A 24,007-nucleotide genomic window follows, 5' to 3' on the forward strand; every position below is an offset into this window, starting at 1 on the left:
GTGAGTGTGTATACTGGAAATATACTGGCAGTAGTATCGACAGTTCTATGCTACAATACTGGAAGTATTATACCTGTGATATGTGCACAGGAGGTACCTTTCAACAGACCTGGGAGGCAAGCAGGTGATAGTATTTCCATTTTATAGATGAGGAAACGGAAGTACATAGAGATTTCAGTTTCTGCAACACTGGTGTTAGGAAAAAGGAAAGGGGGACTTGTGGCACCTTAGAGACTAACCAATTTATTTGAGCATGAGCTTTCGTGAGCTACAGCTCACTTCATCGGATGCGTACCGTGGAAACTGCAGCAGACTTTATATACACACAGAGAATATGAAACAATACCTCCTCCCACCCCACTGTCCTGCTGGTAATAGCTTATCTAAAGTGATCATCCCCCACCTCATTTGTGTGGGGGGGTGGAGGGTGAGAAAACCTGGATTTGTGCTGGAAATGGCCCAACCTGATGATCACTTTAGATAAGCTATTACCAGCAGGACAGTGGGGTGGGAGGAGGTATTGTTTCATATTCTCTGTGTGTATATAAAGTCTGCTGCAGTTTCCACGGTACGCATCCGATGAAGTGAGCTGTAGCTCACGAAAGCTCATGCTCAAATAAATTGGTTAGTCTCTAAGGTGCCACAAGTACTCCTTTTCTTTTTGCGAATACAGACTAACGCGGCTGTTACTCTGAAACCTGGTGTTAGGAAGTTGGTGATAGTCAGGAACAGAACCCAGCAACTCCTGCCTCCCACAATCATACTTTTAAATGAAGCCTTTTGGTGTTATCTGTCTAAGGAGGCCTTCCCAAAGTTAGGCCAAAAAAACCCCTTACACCATACTGCATTCTCTCTTTCCCCCCCGCCTTCTTTAGCAGAAATCTGGGCTCTAAAATTATATGCAGCCAATACTTTCATTGAGCAAAATGACTCTATTGTTGAACAGTGTGTGCTAGAATACAACACAGTGCAGTGTATTATCTATAGATCATGTCTTTGAAATATTAAATTATATCACAATATTTTAATCCATTTCTCATTCTGAAAGTCCATTTTTATTGAATATGGAGTTGTATGTGAAAACTAATATGTAAAAGAAAAGTGTAAGGCACAAAGAGAAAATGGAGTGATGGGTGATACACTATAATGATTGAACTATGTAAAGTCAAAGTTTATCAGAAGAGCTTTAAAAAACTGAACTGGAAAAATACATCAAAATACACTGGTATGAGAGCATCTTTCCTTGTTTATTATGTTTTTGAACTGGGTTTTCTTTGTTATGCAGTGTGCTCCATTTCACCATCTTGGCTTGAATGCCCCAATTACCTGATCCCTCTTTCAGAGCACCTGCAGTAGCCCAAGAGTTAATCTAGAGTAAGAAGAAGGGTTGGTTTGTTCATTTTCTATTAACTTGTTGTTTGAAGATTCCACTCATGAAGGATTTTTTGTTATTAACCTGTTCTCTCCCCCAGGCCCCAATCCCGGAAGACACTAAACTGCCACAAATCCCCTGAAGTTAGTAGGAATTGAAGTTGATGAGTGCCTCTCAGGGGTCAAATATCTGGCACTATCAGGCCCCCAAAGTTTTCCCTCTCTGCTTTTATTGTGAGGGCATGTGTGTGTACAAGAGCATATGTTGTTTTTCCGTATGTGTCTCTAGGTTTTTACACAGCATCTGTCACTGGGGTAGATGAGTGCTTTTTGGTAATTTGTTTTTGTAGTAGCGGAGACTGAGTCCATGTGTAAATGTGTAATCACCTTCCTCATACATTGTACAGTGAGCAATATTATTTCACAATGGCAATATATCAAATGTGTAGTAAATTGCACCCAGGCATAAATCCCTCTTTGAAGATGTCACTTAGCCAGACTTCTGACAGGGTGAATATCCAAGAGAATATACTCTACTACAGTCATGTTGCTTGCTATACAAGTTGGGATATACAAATGTTTAATTCATAAAGATAAGGAATGGGCCCTCATTTATTCCATTATGCCATGTAAAGATATTTTCACTCTTCTTTCTGAAGCTAATTGGCCATCAAAGTTTTCTAACACATTAATCTTTCTGATGGATATTAACATACAGGAATATCTTGTTTAGATTCAGTGTGCAAAAAAAAATCGGTATTCATGGTGTTCTTTCTTGCTGTAGATTAAGGTGTTGTTAATACTTCAGCCATAACAGCTTTATGTGCATATCCAATACTCATCACTATTTATCTATCTATATAATCTAGCTGTACAATGAAAGCGTCAACTGATTTTCCAGGTCATTGCTGCTCTTAGTAATTATCGGACAGTGGCATTCTCCTTTCACCTTATTGTGGTCACTTCCATGGGGAGGACCCAGAGCAATTTGCTTCTGGACTTGCCTTAGGCTTCATTTCTGAATTCAGTTTAGATGGCTACAGGCCCACAGCTGATAGCCAGAACGATACATTCATAATTTATTAATTTTAATTCTTTCAAGGTTCTTTTGATAAGTTACTTCCTAAAAATAACAGCTAAAGTTTAAAATTAATAGATTTTATCTAGTATGCATATTATTATTTTTGAAGCCTGTTAGAGAAGAAAAATTATGCAAATTGGTGTCACGCTAGGCTACTGGGCACATGCTGGTAATGCATAATAACAAGCTTACTGATGAAAATACTTCATCTTGAGCAAGACCTATTGTCAGCACTCAGGATTACAGTATGTATCATGGTTAACAGTTTCTTATTATTTTTCTTGTGGATAAAGAATAATGTCCAATTTTATTAAAAATCCTCATTAATATAAAACTGCCTTAAAAGTAATATTCAAGCACTCCAATGATGAAATATGATTGATTACATTATAAAATGAAGGTGTATTGCAAAATGATAGGAAAAAATCCCTTCGAAAAATTAAACAGTTGCTGTTCATTCCCTGTGAATGGCTAAGTGGCTTTAATTCTACAGCTCATACATGTAAAAGACTCAATAAATAGATCAGGCTCAAGACCAATTAGTGTCACATTAATCTTTAGTAGTAATGGAGTGAAGCTGCTGGGGATTGAACCGATTTATCTGTACCCTCCATGACAAGCATCTTAAGCTAATGCATGCTGTATTGTCTAGTACAGGACACTGGAACAAAATGCAGAATGTGCAGCACTGGCAGATGTGAAGAACTATTTCTTAGTCCTGAAGAAATCTGATATTTCTTAGTGGGAGAAAAATCCAATATAAGATAAGCTGGTTTCAGAAAATAGATCACTAATGTAAGTTTGCAGTTATTTTCTTTCCAGCTTTCTCCTGCACCTGCCTTAGATTTCTTTTCCCATCTGTGCACACAGCATCTCAAGCTTTGTAAGTAGAATGTGGTGAAAGGCTGTTTCTGGTCTAAGAGTCACTGTTCTGTTCATAGCCCTTCATCTACACCACTAGCACATGCATTTTTGTTGGTGCTGTTAAATTGCTGCCAAAGGAGGTGTAGAAAACCTTTTCGGGTATTGATTTTCACACACAGGGAGCATAGTTTGTAGTCTCTTGATTTGTCACCTGAGGTTTATAACTGAATGGGCTCATGGGATTATAAACTTCATTTTAGCACTGAACTCCCAGCTTGAGGCAAAATTGAAATGTATATTAGCTATTAGAGATTTGCAGTTGTTTTAATGTATTTCACTTACAGGAATTTTAGTTAGATGGCTAAGATGAATAATAATTTTGCAGTGGCGATGCCATTGTTTAGGAATTTTTTTAAAAAATTGTTAATTTTAACTGACTGACAACTGGATCTTATCTTGGAAAATCTCATCTGCTTAATATTATTTTGTTACGTTAACTATTTTTAATATTTTTAAAATTTTTATATTAATCATTTAAATGTAACTGATCAGATAAATCATTTTATTACTTTTATTCAATATTGGATATGTTGAATGATCAAAACTATAGATGTAGCACTGTTAATTTTACTGTAAAACGAACTGCACTATTGTCATTCATTAGCTCTTAAGGGCTTTATCCTGAGTGGTACTGAGCACTGAAAATTCCCATAGATTTCAGTGCAGGTGCTCATTACCATTGAGGATCGGACTTCCCAAGACAATGTAAGTGTACCTGTTTTTACCTTGTTAGTTATTCATTTTTTTTTGTTGCATTTATTCCTTAATTCGAGCCATAGCAAAACGTTAATATTTGCACCATTGACACAGATTTCTCTGCTAACTCTGAGCAAACTTATACATATTCATGAATTTACTCCAAGCAGAAATTTGCAATTTTTGCCCAGAAATTTTGACAATTTAGTTTTTCATTGCAAAATAACAGTTTTCTACCTGTAAAATATACCTTTGTGACAAAAAATAATGAAAAATTGAAGATCAAACTGACATGTTTCCCTTTTTTTTTTTGCGCAAATTTGTGAGAAATGCAATTAGGCTTCAGTTTTGGAAGTTGTGAAAACTATTTATTTTTGTACTGCTTTGTTTAGTCAAACTGTTTCTAGCCTGCCATCATTAATCCAGCACCATTATATTTATGCTGAGCCTTCCTGAAAACTCTTTTAAATTTCATGGGAGAACATTTACTTTGTAAATGTACTTTGTGTTTCTTTCTGTCTGTCTGGCTTTCTTAAATAATTGCTTAAGCATCTTTCTGAGTCCAGATGCATCACTGTCTTGTAGATATTCCATTGAGAAATGCCATTCTGTGATGGACCAAAATCTATTCTATTAAACCCATGAAATTTTCACTTCCATGGAAGTGAACGGAACTGAATGGTTATAACTGAGGGTTGAATTTGTTCCATAGGATCATATGCTGCCATTGACATCACTGGAAGTTTCTTGCATGGGTAATATATGGCTCTGAAGGGTACAGTTTTCTCCTGAGGTATGAATGATCATATTAACGTGCACCAAGATGAGATCAGACACCTTGATAGTTGTTTTTTAAAAATTAAAACAGTGTGAAAATCTACTTTAGCATTATTTTGCCTTTTAACTCAAAATTGTGTAGTTTAATGAGCTATATAGTTCAAACAAGTAATAGGGCCATTCAGGAACATATGGCCATTAAAAACTAGAGGTGGGTCAGGGCTCATATCTATCTTTAATCCCTTCCTGCTGTACCAAACCCTAATAGTCATTCCCTCTATTCCTAAATATGCAACCAGTCTGAGAGGAGTTGTGAACACAAGTTGCGAGGCCTCATTCTGGGAACCCAGAGCAGCCCTCTCTAGGGTTAATATTGCATCTTTTGCTAGTCCCTCAAGACAATAAAAATGACTCAACTAAGGAGCAAGTTGGGATGATTCATAGATTTCAAGGCCAGATTGGACCATTGTTTATTATGATGATTGTAGGCTGCAGAAGCAGGGGTCCCATTGAGGGCTAATGTCCAAAAACGACACTGGAGGCGGAAGAAGTCTGGAAGTGAATGCCCAGGAAGCAGCAGAGGGCTGATTTTCCTGGGAGCTGTGGTGTTGAAGGGCCGAGGCTGACAGTCATGCAGCCATGGAGCAGAGCCAAAATAGAGGTGGCCATAGAGAGCTTGATAGGTGACTGATGAGCAATGGGGGTGAGCCAAAGGAAAGAGGTAGTCCAGGAGGAGTAGAGAAGTTGAGGGGAGGGGTTCTTAGTGTCCCAGCTGTAGAGTGGATAGTGCTTCCTGGGCTTATGAAACACCCCTAGTAGGCCTGAAGGGATCCTGCAGTTGGAGGATACAATTTAGGTAAACACAAATAAATGATCTTTTCTGTGACCTATTTGTGTGAGTAATAAGCAGGCCAGACAATAGTTTTACAATCCAATACCACCAATTATAATACTGTACTTAGCGGGGCTGCTTATTATTGGAATACTCCAAACCCAGTAGTGTGCCATTTGTACCATGACTTGGAGGCGAGCATTGTATGCTCTTCAGCAGCTATGCCTTGTAGGCACCAGCCCTGGTGGGTCCCAGTAACCACTCAGACACAGGGCTAAGGGAAAGGATATTTTAATAGGGCTGGCAGGAAAAGGAAAGGTTGCAAATACCCTAAGTACAGGGTCTTAAACAATTACAGTTCAAACTGAGCAATAACGGTTCTTGTTTGGGCCCCAGGGCAGTCCAGTCGAGAGTCAGGGTTCTTCAGGTCTAGTACCTGGGGTTGCCCTCCCCAATTCAGTCACTACTCAAGCAGTTAGGAACTTGTGGGTTTCCAGGCCAGGCTCAGTTAGTGTCTCTTACTGGGACCCCTCTTGCACTGGCCTCCTGCCCACACATGGCTGCTCCTCCATAAGTCCCTCACAAACCATCGTCTGTTCTGCACATTGCTCTGCATATGGTTCCTGGGGATTCCTCTCTGCCTCCAGTTTCTCTGCATCTCCTGGCTTGCCATGCAGGAGCTGCTTCCCAATAAAGCCTGGCCATTTCCTGGTTCAGGATGCGTCATAGCAGGCCAGGAGGAAAATGATGTGCGGTGGGGAGAAGGGTGATGGGATCTGTAGTCCCCTGTGTTGCAGATCCATTGTGCTACACTGTGAGACAATGTGAATGACACAGCTTCAGGCTTCTCTCATGCATAAAGTGGCAAAATGAGGGCTAACTTTCAAGAATTGGTAACTAATGCAACAAACAGTGCTGGTAACAAGTGCAACAAAAACATTTCATTGGGCTCAGGTCTGGGCTGGACACACGCACCATTTTCCAGGCTATTTATGAAAAGGTTTCTCGTTTGTACTCACGCTTGTAGAAGAGTTTTGTTCCAACAGTATGGAACCTCCTTTTCTGAAGTTACATTCTTACTGATTCTGTTCTTTCAGAACTATTAGGATTTTGTAAGGCTTTTACTGTCAGGTTAAGGTGTTCGAAAAATTTAAGAGCCACCATAATTATGTTGTAAATGCCCTCTTTGTTTCTGACGAAGCCAATAACAATAAAGTGCAAGTAATGGATAAAGTGCATTGGGAAGGCAGTTTCTTGCAGCTCCTACCAGCAAGTCAATTAAAAAGCATCCTCAATGGGATCCAAATTGGGTGTGGTCCAAATCCAGTTGGCTATATGAATAGAGGCTATGATGTGGAACCTTATGTGTTAAAGTATGGAGCAAGGAAAATGGGAAAATCCATCAGCCTTAGAGCTTTGACAGGAATATACTGGACCCCCTGAGAAAGCAGAAACAATCAGTGCTTGTAAAATTGTATCTTTAGCAGACAGTTAAAGCAGATTATCAAATACTTAGGGATAAGCCACATGGGACCTGCCAAACTTCTGCAAAATGCTGGCGACAGTGCGGCATTTCCGAAGTCTTTTATTTTGAGAGAAACATTTCACCATAGTATTTAGGGGACTTAGCCTATTGCTTTGTTGCACTACAGGCATTTTTAACAAATCACATTTTGCTTTTTTTGGTCAGTGCCTATGTGGCACATAACTGGAGACAATAAACGTGACTGTTATGTGCCACAGAGTTTAAGGCCAGAAGGGACCACAGGATCATCTGTCTGACCACCAGCACCCACACACTAAACCCAACAACTGAAATTAGACCAAAGAAGCTCACAGAAGACTAGACTATTCTGTGCCACAGGCAGAGATTAGGAGGGACTGAGGTGCACCAGTGCCTGAGGTCTTGCAATGGCAGGGAAATTATTAAGTGAGATATACCCGGATAATCAGGGCAAGTGACCTGTACCTACATGCTGCAGAGGAAGGCAAAATTCCCCAAGCTCTCTGCCAATCTGACCTGGTGGGAAAGTCCTTCCCAACCCCACATATGGCGATCAGTTAGACCCTGAACATCTGAGCAAGAACCAGACAGCCAAGCACCTGAGAGAGAGAGAGAGAATGCTCGGTGCCACCTCCGAGTCCTGGCCCTCCCAGTCCAGTGCTCCATCTCCAGCTGTGGCCATCCCTCATGCTTCTGAGGAAGGAGTTAAAAATATAGGTATATTTCCACTGCAGTAAAGAAATGTTAGTCAGTTGCCAGCTGTATTCTCCTAACTCATGCAGTTGGCTGACACAAATCTTTAAATACTCATACACACACACACTTTCTCTTTCTTTTCCCTGCAGTACTCTATATTTTACCACTGATCTGTATATTTTTCATACACCTGAAGAAAATTTTGATGGCAAAAAATATCCATGATAGAAGATTATTTTGTGGGTCTGTTTTAAGTGCAACAGTCAGATTCTGAAGTGAAAACCACTAAAACAGAGCTACAGATTAACCAAATAATTTTCTTACCTTATTTCAGTTCTCAGTAGCTGAATGTGTTGGCTGGCATTTGGATTTCATGGACATTATGTCTGTTGCTATTTGGTGAACAATTATTGTTTCATTCAGGAATGAGGCTCACTTTCACCCTGTCATTGCTACAAGTACCTCTTGGTTTTGGTTTTAAATAGTGTAAATTTCAATGCATGTCCAAGCTTGTGAGCACAGTTTCTTGGGTAAATCCTTTAAGTAATTTGGACTTTCTTTTGCTATTCCTTTAAATAAATGTTTATAATAGTAGGGCTGTCAATTAATCACAGTTAAATCACGTAATTAACTCAAAAAAATTAATTGCGATTAATTGCAGTTTTAATCACACTGTTAAACAATAGTATACCAATTGAAATGTATTAACTATTTTGAATGTTTTTCTACATTTTCATATATATTATATCCTGTGTTGTAATTGAAATCCAAGTGTATGTTATTTTTGATTACAAATATCTGAACTGTGAATATGAGAAACAACAGAAATGGTATTTTTCAATTCACCTCATACAAGTACTGTAGTACAATCTCTTTGTCATGAAAGTGCAACTTACAAATGTAGATTTTTTTTGGTTACATAACTGCACTCAAAACCAAAACAATGTACAACTTCAGAGCCTAAAAGTCCACTCAGTCCAACTGCTTGTTCAGCCAATCGCTAAGACAAACAAGTTTGCTTACATTTACAGGCGATAACGCTGCCCTCTTCTTATTTACATCACTAGAAAGTGAGAACAGGAATTTGCATGGCTTTTTTGTAGCCAGCATTGAAAGGTATTTATGTGCCAGATATGCTAAACGTTCATAAACCCCTTCATGCTTCATGCATATCCCTTCATTCCAGAGGACACGCTTCTATGCTGATGATGCTCATTTAAAAAAAAATGCGTTAATTACATTTTTGACTGAACTCCGCGGGAGGGGGGGATTGCATGTCTCCTGCTCTGTTTTACCCGCATTCTGCCATATATTTCATGTTACAGCAGTCTCAGATGATGACCCAGCACATGTTCATTTTAAGAACACTTTCACTGCAGATTTGACAAAACGCAAAGAAGGTACCAATGTGAGATTTCTAAAGATAGCTAGAGCACTTGACCGAAGGTTTAAGAATCTGAAGAGCATGCTTTCAGAATTCTTAAAAGAGCAACACTCCGATGTGGAAACTACAGAGCCCGAACCACCAAAAAAAGAAAATTAACCTTCTGCTGGTGGCATCTGACTCGTAATGAAAATGAACATGCGTCGGTCCGCACAGTTTTGGATTGTTATCAAGTAGAACCCATCATCAGCATGGACGCATGTCCCCTGGAATGGTGATTGAAGCATGAAGGGACATATGAATCTTTAGCACATCTAGCCGGAAAATATCTTGCAATGCCAGCTACAACAGTGCCATGAGAACACCTGTTCTCACTTCCAGGTGACATTGTAAACAAGAAGTGGGCAGCATTATCTCCTACAAATGTAAACAAACTTGTTGTCTGAGCGACTGGCTGAACAAGAAGTAGGACTGAGTGGACTTTGTTTTATTTTTGAATGCAGTTTTTTTGGACATAAAATTTCATAATCAAGTGATTGCACTATAGTACTTGTATTAGGTGAATTGAAAAATACTATTTCTTTTGTTTTTTTACAGTGCATATACTTGTAATCAAAGATAAATATAAAGTGAGCACTGTACACTTTGTATTCAGTGTTGTAATTGAAATCGATATATTTGAAAATGTAGAAAACATCAAAAATATTTAAATAAACTATTCTATTATTGTTTAACAGTGCAATTAATCATTAATTTTTTTAATTGCATGATTAATCTTGATTAATTTTTTTTATCGCTTGACAGCCCTATCTAATAGTATTGGCTTGAATGAAGCACCACGAGGGAGAAGAATATGTAATTTTCCACATATTTCTCTGTCAGTGCATCTGAGTCCAGATATTCATCAGTTCTGCTTAGCTGGTCCTGGGGATTTATCTTTACTACAAACCAAAATGGTGCCAAATGTATGCTAACTTTGTGATGTGGACTAAATCTACAGTAAATATTAGGAGAAAGCCTTCCAAATAATTCACTTATGACCTAGTTTAGGACTGAAACCTGGGCCCTGCAGGTGAGTGGTAGAGATGGGCTCAAGTGATGGAATTCAGAACTGGATTTTCCCCAGAATTCAGTTCGATCCAGAGCTTGGTTTTGATTCAGCCCAATTCAAATATAGGGGCCAGCCGTGAAGTTTGGAGATAGCTTAAATTTTCCCAAGGTTTGGCATTGTTCAGGTCCAAGGTTTTGGTCTGGGCTCAGTTACAGCATTGTTATGTCTCACAGTTTTATCATGGGTCTTGCTGCTTTGGTCTGTCTTAGCTGCACATAATGACTTGAGGAGCTGCATCTATCATGGGATTTTCTGGCCCTTAACAGAACTGAGCAGGAGGCATAGAGATCAGGCTCAGAAAAGATTGAAAGAAGGAAGCTACTGTTCATGGTCTTTCTCTTGGTACTGTAATCTGCAAACAGCTCATCTTGACCCACCTGCTGATCACCCGGAAGTGTGCCTGTTACTGGCTTTACCTCTTGAAGGTGACAATGTCCTCTTCATAAGTAAGAAGGGTACAGAGTGAAGAGAAGTGGCAAAGGACCCCATGGGCTAATGGACAGAGGGCTGGAAACTACGTGTACCTTGTTCATTTAGTAGTTTCTGTTACTCAAGTGATATTTGTCCTGTAAACTGCAATTAAGACAATTTTTTTTTTTTTTATCATCCCTGGTCCCTCTCAGTCTGTCTTGCTAGTACCTCACTCCACTGGTTCATAATGCTGTTCGGAAGTGGACCTGCCCTATTTATTTTCTCCTCTTGCCTAATTTTCCTACACCTCAATGTGAGTTTCACAGAGGTCAGGGCCTTTTTTCTCCAGCTCCCTTTTTGACTGATCCTCAGCCTCAGGAGAAATCTCTGCACAAAACTCTGTGATCTCCTTGTCGATGGCAAAATGAGAATAGTTACAGATTAGTGCTTTGATGAGTTCTTTTGAACATTTAATTTCCAGCTATTGACATTCTCTTTGTTTTGCCGCATTCGGGAAGAGAGGCCAGAAGGAGTCAGACTAGTAGAAGGAGCTTTTCTGACTATTGATTTTCCTGTGCCTTTCAAGGGTTCATTAGTTCCACTAACAACAACTGCTTGTTTAGTGTCTGGCTGGGTAAGAACATCAGGAAGAGACAGAATGCCAGCTGATGTAGCACTAGCCGAGTGTGTTGACTTTTCCTGACTAGGCCTGAGTGGGGCCTTAATGCTAGGGCCCATTCAGTTACAACAAAAACGTAATTTAATTCACTGCAAATGCTGAATAGTTGATTTTGAATTTGATATTTTTGATGGTTCTACTGTTTAAATAGGCGCTAAAAGGTTATGCAGCCAACTACTTCACAAGAGCAGCTTTAACCTACTCTCGTACAAGTGGTGAGAGAAGCAGAGCCAGAATGCTATGCAAACACTAACAACGTGCAGAATTGTGCATATGGAACAATAACAATATTTTCTATTTCATTGTGTAACTATATGTACTGGAATTGCTGTTGTGCCCACTACCAGCTACAGTGGAGTCCAAAAATATTTAGTACTGTACATCATGACTTTCATAAGCACTAGCCTGGAGCTGAACCTTGTACTAATTTCAGGGCTATGGCAAACCTGTCCAGATGGCTCATTTTACACAGGATGAGATAATGACCGTCTATTGGAAAGCAATGGGCGAGCCTCTGTTGCTATTTGCCATATTTGCAACTTCAGTGAGGCAACAGTAAAAATAACACAATCAAGCAATTGTTGACTCTGTTATCCTTGTTTGTTGGTCTCTCATATCATGTCCTCTCACCTGCTGTATGAGGCATGGAAATCTATGACACACTAAACAGGACAAGGAGGGAGCCATATTCTGCTTTGAAAACAGGAACAGTTTGAAAAATCCAAGTATAATTTCTTTTTTAAATTTTTTACACCTCAGTATCAGATTTGTGAATAATGATACTACAATGATGAGATACACAACTGATTTTTGAGTTGTCATGCTTGATATTTCAGATAGCTACTTTTTGTACATTTGGAATTTAGATGCTATTGAACACTGGATTATTCGGATACTCCTTTTGATTCTGATTTTTTTTTTGGCTGAATATCATCTGTTACATTAATACATGCAAAGATTTGATTTTTCTACTTTATTTGGAATATGCTTTTTGTATAAACTTCTGTATTTTATAGTGCATTTTTAGAGAATGAAAGATGCTGGTTTGCAAAAAGATCCACTAATTTGGGAGCACTGTTCTGGGGGAAAAACAAGTTGCCCGTTGCCTTTATGTTTTTGGAGATGCGTCAGATTTATCCTATCTTTTTTCAAAAGAGGAGATAAAGTAGGTAACAATAAGTGTATATTTGCTTCCCCTATTATGCAACATTAAGGGATAACATAACTTTCCTCAAAATCCTTTTTGAAAACTGTGGTTAACAGTGAGCATTGAGTTACAGATTGTCCTGATATTGCCAATGCCATGTCCCCTTCACATCCTCCTATCTTTTTTTTTATAATGAGTTCAACTTCTGCTATCTTTATTTCAGAAATACTGTTACGTGATGATACTACACAATGAAGGATAGTTTTCTGTAAGTGCAGTTAACAAATGTCTATTCTTGTATTTGAAAGTTTTCTAGCTGTCATACCAGATCTGACTGAATTTGTATTGAGAGAGAGAGAGAGAGACAAGGTAGGTGAGGTTGGTGGAATCTTTCAGGCTTCACTGAACTCTTCCTCAGGTCTGGATAAAGTAACCAGACAGTCTGCACTAAATACAAGGTGGGACAGATGATTACGCAGAAGGGTTCCACACATGCTGTAGGTGGGTCACTAAAATGAAGTGGGAATTAATTAGTGGTTAGCAGGCAGTACGGTATGTTGCAAATTGTTGTAATGAGTCATAAACCAGTGTCTCTGTTTAAGTCCATGACTTTTGGAGCCTAGCAGAGTTATGAATTTAAATCCCCAGGCTTGTCTTTTGAAGGTGTTGTGCAAGTTTCCTTTGAGGACAAGGACTGAGAGGTGAGATATTGAGCGATCACTTTGTGAAAAGTGTTTATCCATGAGTGATATGTTTTTGTCTTTTCATTTTTCTGTGTGAATTCATTTGAGAGCCAGAAAGGACCATTGTAACCATCTATTCTGACCTCCTGTATAACACTGGCCATAGAAATTCCCTAAAATAATTCTTAAAACTTTTTTTTTAGAAAAACAAGTTTAATTTCTTGCTGGAGAGTGTGTCTATTTGAAATAAAGGGAATACTCTCCAGAGATGGCCAAGGAGATGTTGCACTCTGTGGATAGTTTGTTGTATAAGCCCGGCTATTCACTTTGGCAGATGGATTTTTACTAGGCTTATTTTAATTTTAGGTTATCATTTCCTCTTTAAAAAAAAACCCACAGGCCTGCAGCCCAGTTCGATCTTAGTGTAAGTGGGTGCAAATCCATTGAGTTGCACCTGTTTTGTATTTGGTAACTTCTGACTTTGTGAATAAGGTTAGGTGCAGTACTATGCACGGGCTGATGCCATCTGGTCATTTCTGAAATACCCCTAGTGCACAGTCACAAATAGCTCTGCTGCTCCACTCCCAGTAGTGTTAATTGCCAAATCTTTATTTTTCTACATCTGGTGTAGACTGCTTTTTGCTTGCCAATTGGGGGCTGTACGCTAGAACAGACTTAACTACTGAAAAGCGTCCCCCATCTGGTGGATGAACTCACAGAATCGTTATGGTCTGTAGGCAACTGAAACACCCTCTGGTGAGGTCAGTGGAAGTACTACTACTAAGCTTACCAGAGCTTTAAGCCGCTCTTTGTATTCCATATGAGGGAGATTTTGGGAGAACAGAAGGGGGAAAAGAGGTCGTCAAGTTCAGCCTCCTGCACAACTTAAAGACATTGTAACTTAGCATTTGGCTGTTAGGTTTTGTAGGTTTTTCTATTATAAACATTTCAACATTTATTTTGTGCTAGCACCTAAAGCCCTCAACCAGGCTGGGGACTCATTGTGTTTGTCACTGTATAAATATATAGTAAATGACAGTCCCTGCCCGAAAGCACTTATCTTCATAAAACTTAGTCATATGGAAAAAGACAAACAAAAGTTCATTGTAGTAAAAATAGACCAAAAGGTACATGATTTTGTATATTCTTGTTTTTATTTTAAATGCTACAGTAATGAAGAACATTTCCAATATTGTCCTTGTCTTTTTAAGATAAAATATTTACAAATTCATGTTCATCACTGTGTTGTACACAATGGCCACTGAATTTTTGTTGACAGAGATGCCCTTTCTATCCTGATCAGATAACAAAATCATTCAGACTTAACAAAAAAAGTACATTCAAGAGCTCCCACTTCATTTCATGACCCTTTGTCAGCAATAAGTATCTCTAGTCAGCCCTATGGTTCTTTCAAAGTAAAGAATCCTCTTGCTAGTTTGTTGTGACTGGGGATGAAAATATTATGTAGGTAACTGTAGATGACAGGAAAGGGCAAATAAGTCAATGAACATTGTATTTCAGGTAGATTGTGCAGCTTGTTTTGCAGGTCAGTCATGTCTAGGTTTATTTGGAATTGAGGTCTAGTTTTAGCCTGAGCACCGCCACTCCTGAATGTTCCTCCGTACCCTTAGATTGGTGCACCCCGCTTTTTTTCACAAAACTTGGCATTTGTCACATTTGCTGATGATCAGTTGGCAAGAGCAAATGGGACAAATGCCCGGCAAGTTGGGATGTCAGGGACAGGTCTTAAAAAAGGGACTGTCCCAGCCAAAATGAGATGTATGGTCACCCTATGTCCTGAACAAATGAGCCAGTAACCAAACTCAAAGCCCCCTTCCTTAAACCTTCAAGCTAATGTAGACTTTCCAACATGACCTGTTTCTCTATTTGTATCCTTTAGACTTTGGAGAAAGGACTTGTTCCTTGAACAGTGTCAAGCACATTGCTGGGGCTTCCGAAATGTTATCATGGACTTTTTAAGCCTGATGTAAAGAACCAAAGTATTGTAAAGAATAAGGTTGGGTTTAAGGAGTACAATGTCCATACAATTAAAAAAAGTGCATAAACTAAACATGAATTTTAACTTTGTGCTTATAAAACCCAACACACATTTCCAAGCTCACTCTCCCCCTTTATTGAAGTCCAGACAGAATGTCCCTGGCTTCAGATGGGAGGCACTATATTACTACATGTTTCCAGTTGTAATTTTTCCCACATGAATCCTCCTGACACAACTAGTGAGAATAAGAACATTAGAGGATGCTACTTACACAATAAAAGTATTGACCAAATTCAGCCTGAAATAAGTGAGCACAACTTTGCTGAAGTCAATGGAGTTGAGCCACCTTCCACCAGAGTTAAACTGACCCAGTACCTATATCATGATAATAATGCAGGCTTCTTGTTCTAATGGCTTGCTCTCCCTGATTACGGTTCACTCACTTCTTCAGCCTGCCAGTTTTCTGCCTGCTGGATCTCCCCTTCCCTGGCTTTCCCTTCTGGCTGTATGTTAGTTCCTTTCCAGAGTGATCAAATTTTGACCACAGGTTGGTTGGGTATTTGGAGATCTTTAAAATAGCTGTGCCCAGAATCATGCTCAAGGTCCTAATAATCAGGGAATGTGTCCTTCCTTATGCATTTTCTCAGTTTCTCTCCTGTTTTCCCTCCAAGAGCCTCCACTATTTCCCTTCTCATGTCCCCAGGGTAGGGCACCTTTCCCTTCCCTGCTCACAAGAATCCATCTCTAGCATAGAGTCACTTGAGAGCCATTTGGTCCAAATGCTAGAAAAGAAGGTAGCAGAGCTCAACATTGCTTTTCCAGGCAATGGGCAGAGTACTCCAAACCTGTAAAGCTGAAGACTGGGAAAGAGAAATGTTCAGTGGGGCCATATTTATTTCTTCATTGGTGAGGTTCTGGATTTTGATTTGGCTCTTCCTTTGCCTGCCCTGTTGGTTCAGTGCTCTATGGCTAGCAGTAGTGCTCAGGGCAGAAGGAAGCCATCAATAGCAGCTTATTGTTTCCATTCTGTTCCATATTCTGTGCTTGATCTGTTTCCTCAGATAGCTTGTTAAATAAATAAATGAATAAGAAACAGTTTGTTAAATACCATAACATTTAACGAATGTACAAACTTTGTTCTCCAGGGCGCCACTATATGGATTATTTCAATATAATCCCAATATGATTGGACAGGCATCATTAGCTGATCCCTCAGATACCTGGGAAATTATAGAGACCATTGGAAAAGGCACTTATGGTAAAGTCTATAAGGTCGCCAATAAGAAAGATGGGAGTCTGGCTGCAGTAAAAATTCTGGATCCTATCAGTGTAAGTAAAAGATTATAATCCTATTTTAATAATATCTTCATTGTTACAATTAAAAGGTTTTACTCTCAAACAGGCTTGAAGCTCTGACTCAAAGTTTAGGCAAACTGAAAATATCCTGGAGGGAACTGTTAAATATATTATGAGCAGGGGTGGGCTACTTGGTTTAGAAAGAGAAAAAAAAACTGATTAAACCCTGCATCCAGCCTCATACTGACCCCTTTGTAAGGCTCTTTTGTATAATTTAGGACACAGTCCTACAAGGTGCTCTGGAGAGCAGACTGAATTATCTGTTTAGAATAATTAATTTTGCCTTTTTTCTATGACTTGACAAAATTGTATGGTTAGTCATTATTCACAAATATTCATCAGTAGTTTGGCTGAAACTTGTTTGCATAAATGAGATGTTAGAAAACTGTTCACTCAAACTATTCTCACTGAGTGACTGGTCATTTAAGACACATGGTATCATTTCTGCTCCCTTATTGGATGACTGAAATTTTTCAAACAGCAGAAGAGCAAATTGCAAATGACACACAGCAGATGGTAAATAAGTAGGGAATATACTTGCTCACATACAAATGTGTGTGTTCGTATGATGAACAGCCAACCCCTAAACATCACAAGAATAATGAGGGGCATGAATCTGGTTGACCCAAACAGCCACTTGGAAATTGCACCCTGTTTTGTGGTTTTCAGCCAACTCTAGTTCTGAACACTTTCAACTCACAAAGACTTCTGACATCAGTGGGAGTGAAAGTTGCTTAGCACTTGGTAAGATCTGCCCCTTTCATAGCCTTATGTGTTATTCAAAATCAGCATTCATGCTGACCTTGATTTCTGGCAGTGCACCTAGGTAGTTCGCTGGTACAGATTTTAGGTATCCAAGGTTGCAGCAGTTGGAGCATGAATATGATCAGATTGTATGGTGGCATTTCCAGTACACTAATGGTAATATCTTACATTCTTATAGTGCTGTTCATCATAAAGGATCCATATCACTGTCAAATCTATACAAACTCTGCAATGGAATTCCTTCACCCACCACCAAAGTGCTGCCAGCTGTAGAATAGAAAGCAGCAGCTTTTTAACAGTGCACAGAGACAGTGCACAATAGTTAAGACAGGAATTGAAGAAGAATATTGTCAGGGACTCAGCTGGCTGCCGTCGCCTAGCAACCCAATGAGCTCAGCAGGGCCCAGTAAACCCTCATTAAGTGACTGTTCTCCCTGACTGGATGGAAGAGCCAACTGATCCCTATTTAAACCTGGTTGCATTAGCAGCACCCGAAGCTGCGTCAGACCTGCTTCCTGTCCTGCCCTTGCCTCCTTACCTGCTCTTCTCTAGCCCTGCCTACCTCTGAACCCCCTAACTCCTGGCTCTAACCACCAGCTTGTCTCCTGACCACAGCTCCAGCTCTGCCCTTTGCTTCTGTTTTGATCTCTGGCTCCAACCATTGGCTTGTCTCCAGTTCTACCCTCTGATTCTGCTCCAGTCACTAAGCCAGACCCCTGCTCTGACCACTAGGTCTCACTGCGTATACCTTGGTGTGTGACAGTTTGAGCAGCCTACTAGCTGGCATAGAGGGGCCCCAGAAGGAGGCCAACCCACCTTCTCAGAGGTTGTTGGGGTCCTACAGGAACTTCAGGTTCAGATCACCATGCTGTGTGACCACAGTGCGTCCCTCCAGGCCCAGGTACATGTCCAGGCAGTGTCTTCTGTACTCCCAAATCATGCACCCACTTTTTGTGAGCCTAAGCTGCCCCTACCTGATAAATTAAACAGGGATCATGCCAAGTTTTGTGGATTCCAGTTCGTGTTGTAGCTACAGTCATGCTCCATGGATCAATCCCAAGTGGGATTAGTGCTTAGTCTGCCCACTGGAGAGGCCCTGAAGTAGGCATCACCACTCCTGCAGGGGTCCAGTCCTCTCCTTGAACACTTTGAGAACTTTGTTTAGGCAACGGAGAGTATCTTTGATTATCCTAATCAAGAATATACTGAAGAAGCTGCTCTCCATGTCCTCTGGCAGTGTCTTGGTTCTATCACCAAATATGCAGAGGAATTTAAATGTCTGGCTGCAGATATCCACTGTGCAGAGACACAACTTCAAGCAGGGACTCAATGACCCAATCAAAGATGAATTAGCATGGGTGGAACTTCCACCTAGTCTGGGAGCCTTAATTGATCTTTGTTTTAGGATTGATGATCAGCTAACAGAGGGAGCCTAAGAAAAACAACAGGCCACCAGACCCCCGCTGGTCAGAATTCTTATGTCTCCTGGAGCTCCTATTGCCCTATCAGACCCCAAAATGATGCAAGTTGACTGAGCCGTACCTCTCTGCCAACAAAAAAATCCTTATCAGGCATTAGGGTTGTGCCTATATTGTGGGATGCCCAGGCATGTTGCAGCAGGGTGTCCTACCAAAGACTGGTCCACCTCCAGCTTGGGAAGCACCAAAGCCCAGTCCCAGTGTGGGGGGGCTAGAGTTGGGTCAATGCTCCCCTCTTCCCCACAGCAAGCTGTGCAGCCAGCTATCTGCCAGAATCTTGGCAATCCCTAACCAGCACGCTTCCCTGCTCTGTCTCCCTCTTCAATTGTGGCATTCTGCCATCCCTCATGTCCACTTAGAACACTGGTTGACTTGGACATCTCTGGCAATTTCATTGACCAGGAGTTCATTAAGGGGTATGGAATCCTTTGCAAGGATTTCCCTGAGCTTGTCAAGGCTATCAATGGCTCACTTCTCTCTTCAGGCCCCATTAAGCATCAGACAGCTCTCCTGGAGGTCATTACCTTTGGTGGTCACTGAGGCATCTTGCAGTTCAGGGTCATCCGTGCTTTGTACTCACCATTCATGACCCCCGAATTAGATTGTGCCCATGATCTATACTGTTGTGTTCCCTGCGGTGCCAACGAACATGCCTCCGCAGCTCAAGCCAATGGCTGGTCACGTTCTGCAGTATGCTGAAGCCCCTGAAGGATCCAGAGTTAGGAACCAAAGATTTATGAGCAGTGCCTGAAATTCCTGCCAAATACCTAGAATATGCCAGAGTATTCAGCAAACAGAATGATCATGCCCTACCTCCTCACCACAGTTATGATTACCCAATCAGCCTTCAACCGAGGTTCCTTTTGGATGCATATTTCCTTATCTGAACCTGAGCTGCAGGCCCTCCCAGAGTACCTTGAAGAAAATCTATGTAACGGGTTCATCCACCCTTTGACTTCCCCCATGGGAACATCTATCTATTTTGTGCCTAAGAAGGATGACTCCCTCTGACCTTACGTTGCTTATCCAGCCCTAAAAAAGATCATTGTCTGTAATCAATATCCTCTTCCTCTCGTAAACAAACTCCTGGAAAGAATCCATTTGGCTCAGGTCTTCATGAAGCTAGATCTGCATGGAGCATACAACCTGGTTAGAGTCCAACAGGGGGATGAATGGAAGAAAACGGTTTGAACTAGCTATGGCCATTTTGAATATTTGGTCAAACTGTTTGGTCTGCGTAATGCCCCTCCAACTTTCCAGCATTTCATGAACAATGTCTTCAGAGATATCCTCAATTTGTGATTATCTTAGATGATCTCATTTTTTCCAGAAAACCAAGAACTCCATGACGACCATGTGCCACACCATTCTTGATTGGCTTCACCAAAATCAATTTTATGTGAAACACAAGAAATGTGAATTTGACAAGGATACTGTGGAGTTTCTGGGCTGTCTCATCTCTCCAGCAGGACCCCAACAAGGTTGCAGCCCTCACCAAGTGGAAGGCACCCTTGAATATGTGTGGAGTGCAATGGTTTCTTGTATTCATAAATTTGTACCAGCGATTCATCCAAGGATTCTTTGACCTGGTAGCCCCTATAATGTCCCTCCTCAAGAATAGACTTAAGTTCACTTAATCCCCTGACATGCAGGGGGCTTTCAACCACATGAAAAAGTTGTTTATTTCTGCCACCATTTTGACCCATCCAGACCCTACAAAGGCCTTCATAGTTGAGACTAATGCCTTGGACTTTGCAATAGGTACGGTCCTCTCACCAGTTGCTTCATCCCTGTGCTGCCTTCTCTTGGAAAATGACTCCTGGTGAGAGATGTATGGGACAAGGAGCTCCTGGTCATCAGTGCTGCCTTTGAGGAGTGGTACCACCTCCTTGAGGGGGCCTATGCCCCTGTCCAAGTCTGGATAGATCAGATTTTGGAGCATCTACAGACAACACAATGACTCAACCAATGTCAGTTTCGCTGGGTCCTTTTCCTCTCCCAGTTTGACTTTATGGTTACCTAGTATCCATGGTCTAAGAATGAGAAGGCAAATGCCTTGTCCTGCAAGGACGAGTACTGTGAGGTGGAGCAGAAAGCCCTCACACTCTCCTTAAACCCTCCCAATTTGTCCGTGGGGCCCTCACTAGTCACATGATGACCACTTTCCAGCTCCCAACTTCAGGTGCTAAGGTTGTGCCATGATTCACCCATGGCAGGACATTGTGCCCAATTAAAAACCTGGTACCTGATTACCAGTTACTTCTGGTGGCTGACCCTATGAACAGATGTTAAAAACTATGTGAAGTCCTGTGACCTCTGTGCCTGTATGAAGAACCTGTGAGACAACTATATGGGCCTCTTTCAGCCTGTAGCTAGGCGATTACTCACTGGTGCGGTGCCTCCTGCTGGTTGTCTCGGGAATTAGCTCTTCCAGCATGGAGCGCCCTCTGCAGGTCAGTCTTGCCTGCCACTGGCCCCCATGTCCCTTCCGGACCCTGGTGCCCCTTTACATCAGGGTTCTGCCCCCAGCAGTAACCCACAATCTGGGTCTCCCCACCCAGGGGAACCCCCAACTCTCTATCCCCCCTTGCCTCAGTGGCTACTGCCAGTCATGATCTAGCCCCCGCTCACTGGGGCAGACTGCAGTCTGTAAACCACTTATCATCAGCAAGGAGGGTTTTGGACCTGCTGCCTTTGCCTAACCCTGGGCTGCCCCTCTGCAACCTGCTTTGGGCCTTCAGCAAGGCCTGCAGCCTGGGGGTTCTCCAGGCTGGAGCTCCCCAGCTCCTCTGGCCTTTCCCCAGCCCTGCTCCATTCAGGTACCCTGCTCAACTCCCAGGCAGCCAGGTCCTTCTCTCTCTACAGCTAGAGAAAGTCTTTTTGAGCTCCTGGCTCACAGCCCTTTTACAGGGCCAGCTGTGGCCTGATTAAGGCGTGGCCCCAGCTGTGGCTCCTTCCCCAATCAGCCTAGCCTATTGGCTCCCCTGGGCAGCCCTTTCCTAGGGCTATTTTAATTCTTTCAGGGCCAGAGCGGGTGACTACCCCGCTACACAGCCCCTCCCCAAACCTCCATTTCCTTGGTCCACCCTCTCAATGGACTTTATAGTGGAGTTCCTGCACCTCCAACAGCACTCAGTTATCCTGACTCAAGTGGACTTCCTGTCCAAGATGGCCCATTTTATACCCTGCTGCTCTATGTCATCTGCCCATGAAACAGCACAAGCTTTCCTGGAGCACATCTTTCATGTGCACGTACCATGGCATAATGACATGCACCATTTTGGACTGAGAGCCTTTATTTATTTCTTGATTCTGGCAGGAATTTCTTCACTTTCTCAGCACTAAATTCCTCACCTTAACAGCCTCCCATCTGCAGACTGATGATCAAACTGAAAGAGGCAGTCAGACCCTGAAGCAGTATCTCTTCTGTTTTCTGAATTTCTGTCAGGATGATTGGCTCCCAGTACCGTTTGGCTGAGTTTGTATACAACAGTTCAACCCACACTTACACCCAACACACTCTATTCTTTGCAAATTTTGGTTTTCACCTCTGATTCCATCCAAACCTGCCCGAAGGCTCTGCTGTACTGGGGGACATGGATATGGTCCAGAAAACATGCCAGAAACTCAAGGAACACTTACTTGCCAGTAAAGAAACTTATAAGCATTACATGGTCTGAAAGCGATAGGCTGCCCCTAACCTTGCAGTAGGGGCTAAGGTCAGGCTCTTAACTGGGAATCTGAGAACAGGCCATCTTTCGGTCAAGGTTGACCATCAATACCTGGTCAAGTATTAGACCAGTAATAATAATAAACCAGTGGCCTTTAAGCTTCAACTGCCAGAATCCCTCAAGATTCACCTGTCTTTCATGTTTCTCTCCTTAAGCCGTTTGTTGACAATTTTTTCCCCAACTGGGTAGATCCTCCTCCACCCTCTGTCCATCGGCAGGAGGCATATGAAATCCAACAGGTCTTCGTCTCCCAATAAGTCAGGGGGAAGCTCCAGTATCTGACAGACTGGAAGGGGTATGGGCCAGAGGAGTGATTCTGGGAACCAGAAGAAAACGTTCGCATTCTTGATCTACTGACGGAATTTCAGTGAAGATAACCTGACAAGCAAGGGCCATGAGCCCCTAGGAGGAGCCCACAAGGGGGGAATACTGTCAGAAACTCAGTTGGCTCTGGGCATGGTCACCTAACAATGCAATGACCTTGAATGGACTCAGTAAACCCTCACAAAGTGATTGTGCTCCCTGATTGGACAGAAGGGTCAACAGATCCCTATTTAAGCCTGGTAGCAACAGGAGCAGAGTGGCTGCTCAATGTGTTCCATGCCCATAGCTGCATCAGACCTGCTCCTGTTCAGCCCTTGCTCCACTCCTTGCCTGCTCCATTCCATCCCTAATCTCTGCATACCTCCAACCCCCTAATTCATAGCTACTGGCTCTGACCACTGGCTTGTCTCCTAACCATGACATCAGCTCTGCCCTGGGGCTCTATTCTGACCCCTGGTGCTGACCATTCACTTGCCTCCTGACCATGCCTCCAGTTCTGTCCTCTGATTCTGCTCTGATCACGAGGCCAGACTCCTGTTCTGACCAGTAGGTTGTACCACCTACACCTCAATGTGTGACAAATATTGTGTCCAATAGAAACCACAGTATTTCAGTATGTAATTATCCACATTGGAATTTGACTGGGACATTCAGACTAAAACCCTTACTGAGAAAAGTTGCCCCTTTTTTATTTACAGAAATACAACTTGTTCATCCCTTGTACAATATGAGTCAGAAGAATGTACTAAGTACATTGTGATTAACGGAATAAAGCACCAGGGTCTTGATACAGCAAACTATCCCAATTCAGTAAATTATTTAAGCACACGCTTAACTTTGAAGCATGTGCGCAAGTCCTGTTAAAGTCAAAGTCTGTGCTGAATAGGAATACACTTAAGCATGTGCTTTGCTGAACTGAGGCTCATGTGGGTTATTGTGCAATATAGTTGGTACTTTGTTATTTCATCTTCACAAAAATCCCTCTTTAGGCAAATTTTTGCTTATCTTGTAGATTTTGATTTTCGCTCTGTTTAATAGTTCCTGTTGTGTCTGTTTTC

General features: G+C 41.6%; 1 protein-coding gene and 1 long non-coding RNA gene across 3 annotated transcripts in view; both read left to right on the forward strand.

Annotated features, from left to right (window-relative positions):
• Positions 1-15,270, forward strand: part of LOC144930951 (uncharacterized) — a 36,081-nt gene extending 20,811 nt beyond the window's left edge. Inside the window, exon 3 of one of the 2 annotated variants that reach the window (XR_013636467.1) lies at positions 15,197-15,270. This is a non-coding gene — a long non-coding RNA (uncharacterized LOC144930951). Of the gene's footprint in view, positions 1-12,836; positions 12,883-15,196 lie in introns of those variants that run through there. The other variant, XR_013636468.1, reaches the window with a different exon arrangement.
• A 1,176-nt stretch (positions 15,271-16,446) lies between these two features.
• Positions 16,447-24,007, forward strand: part of MYO3B (myosin IIIB) — a 265,479-nt gene continuing 257,918 nt past the window's right edge. Inside the window, exon 1 of the mRNA XM_078854729.1 lies at positions 16,447-16,624. Within this exon, the coding sequence (XP_078710855.1) occupies positions 16,478-16,624 (147 nt within the window). The 5' untranslated portion in view covers positions 16,447-16,477. The remainder of the gene's footprint in view (positions 16,625-24,007) is intronic.

This window comes from Lepidochelys kempii, chromosome 11 (genome assembly GCF_965140285.1).
Source record: "Lepidochelys kempii isolate rLepKem1 chromosome 11, rLepKem1.hap1, whole genome shotgun sequence".
Taxonomy (NCBI): Eukaryota; Metazoa; Chordata; order Testudines; family Cheloniidae; genus Lepidochelys; species Lepidochelys kempii.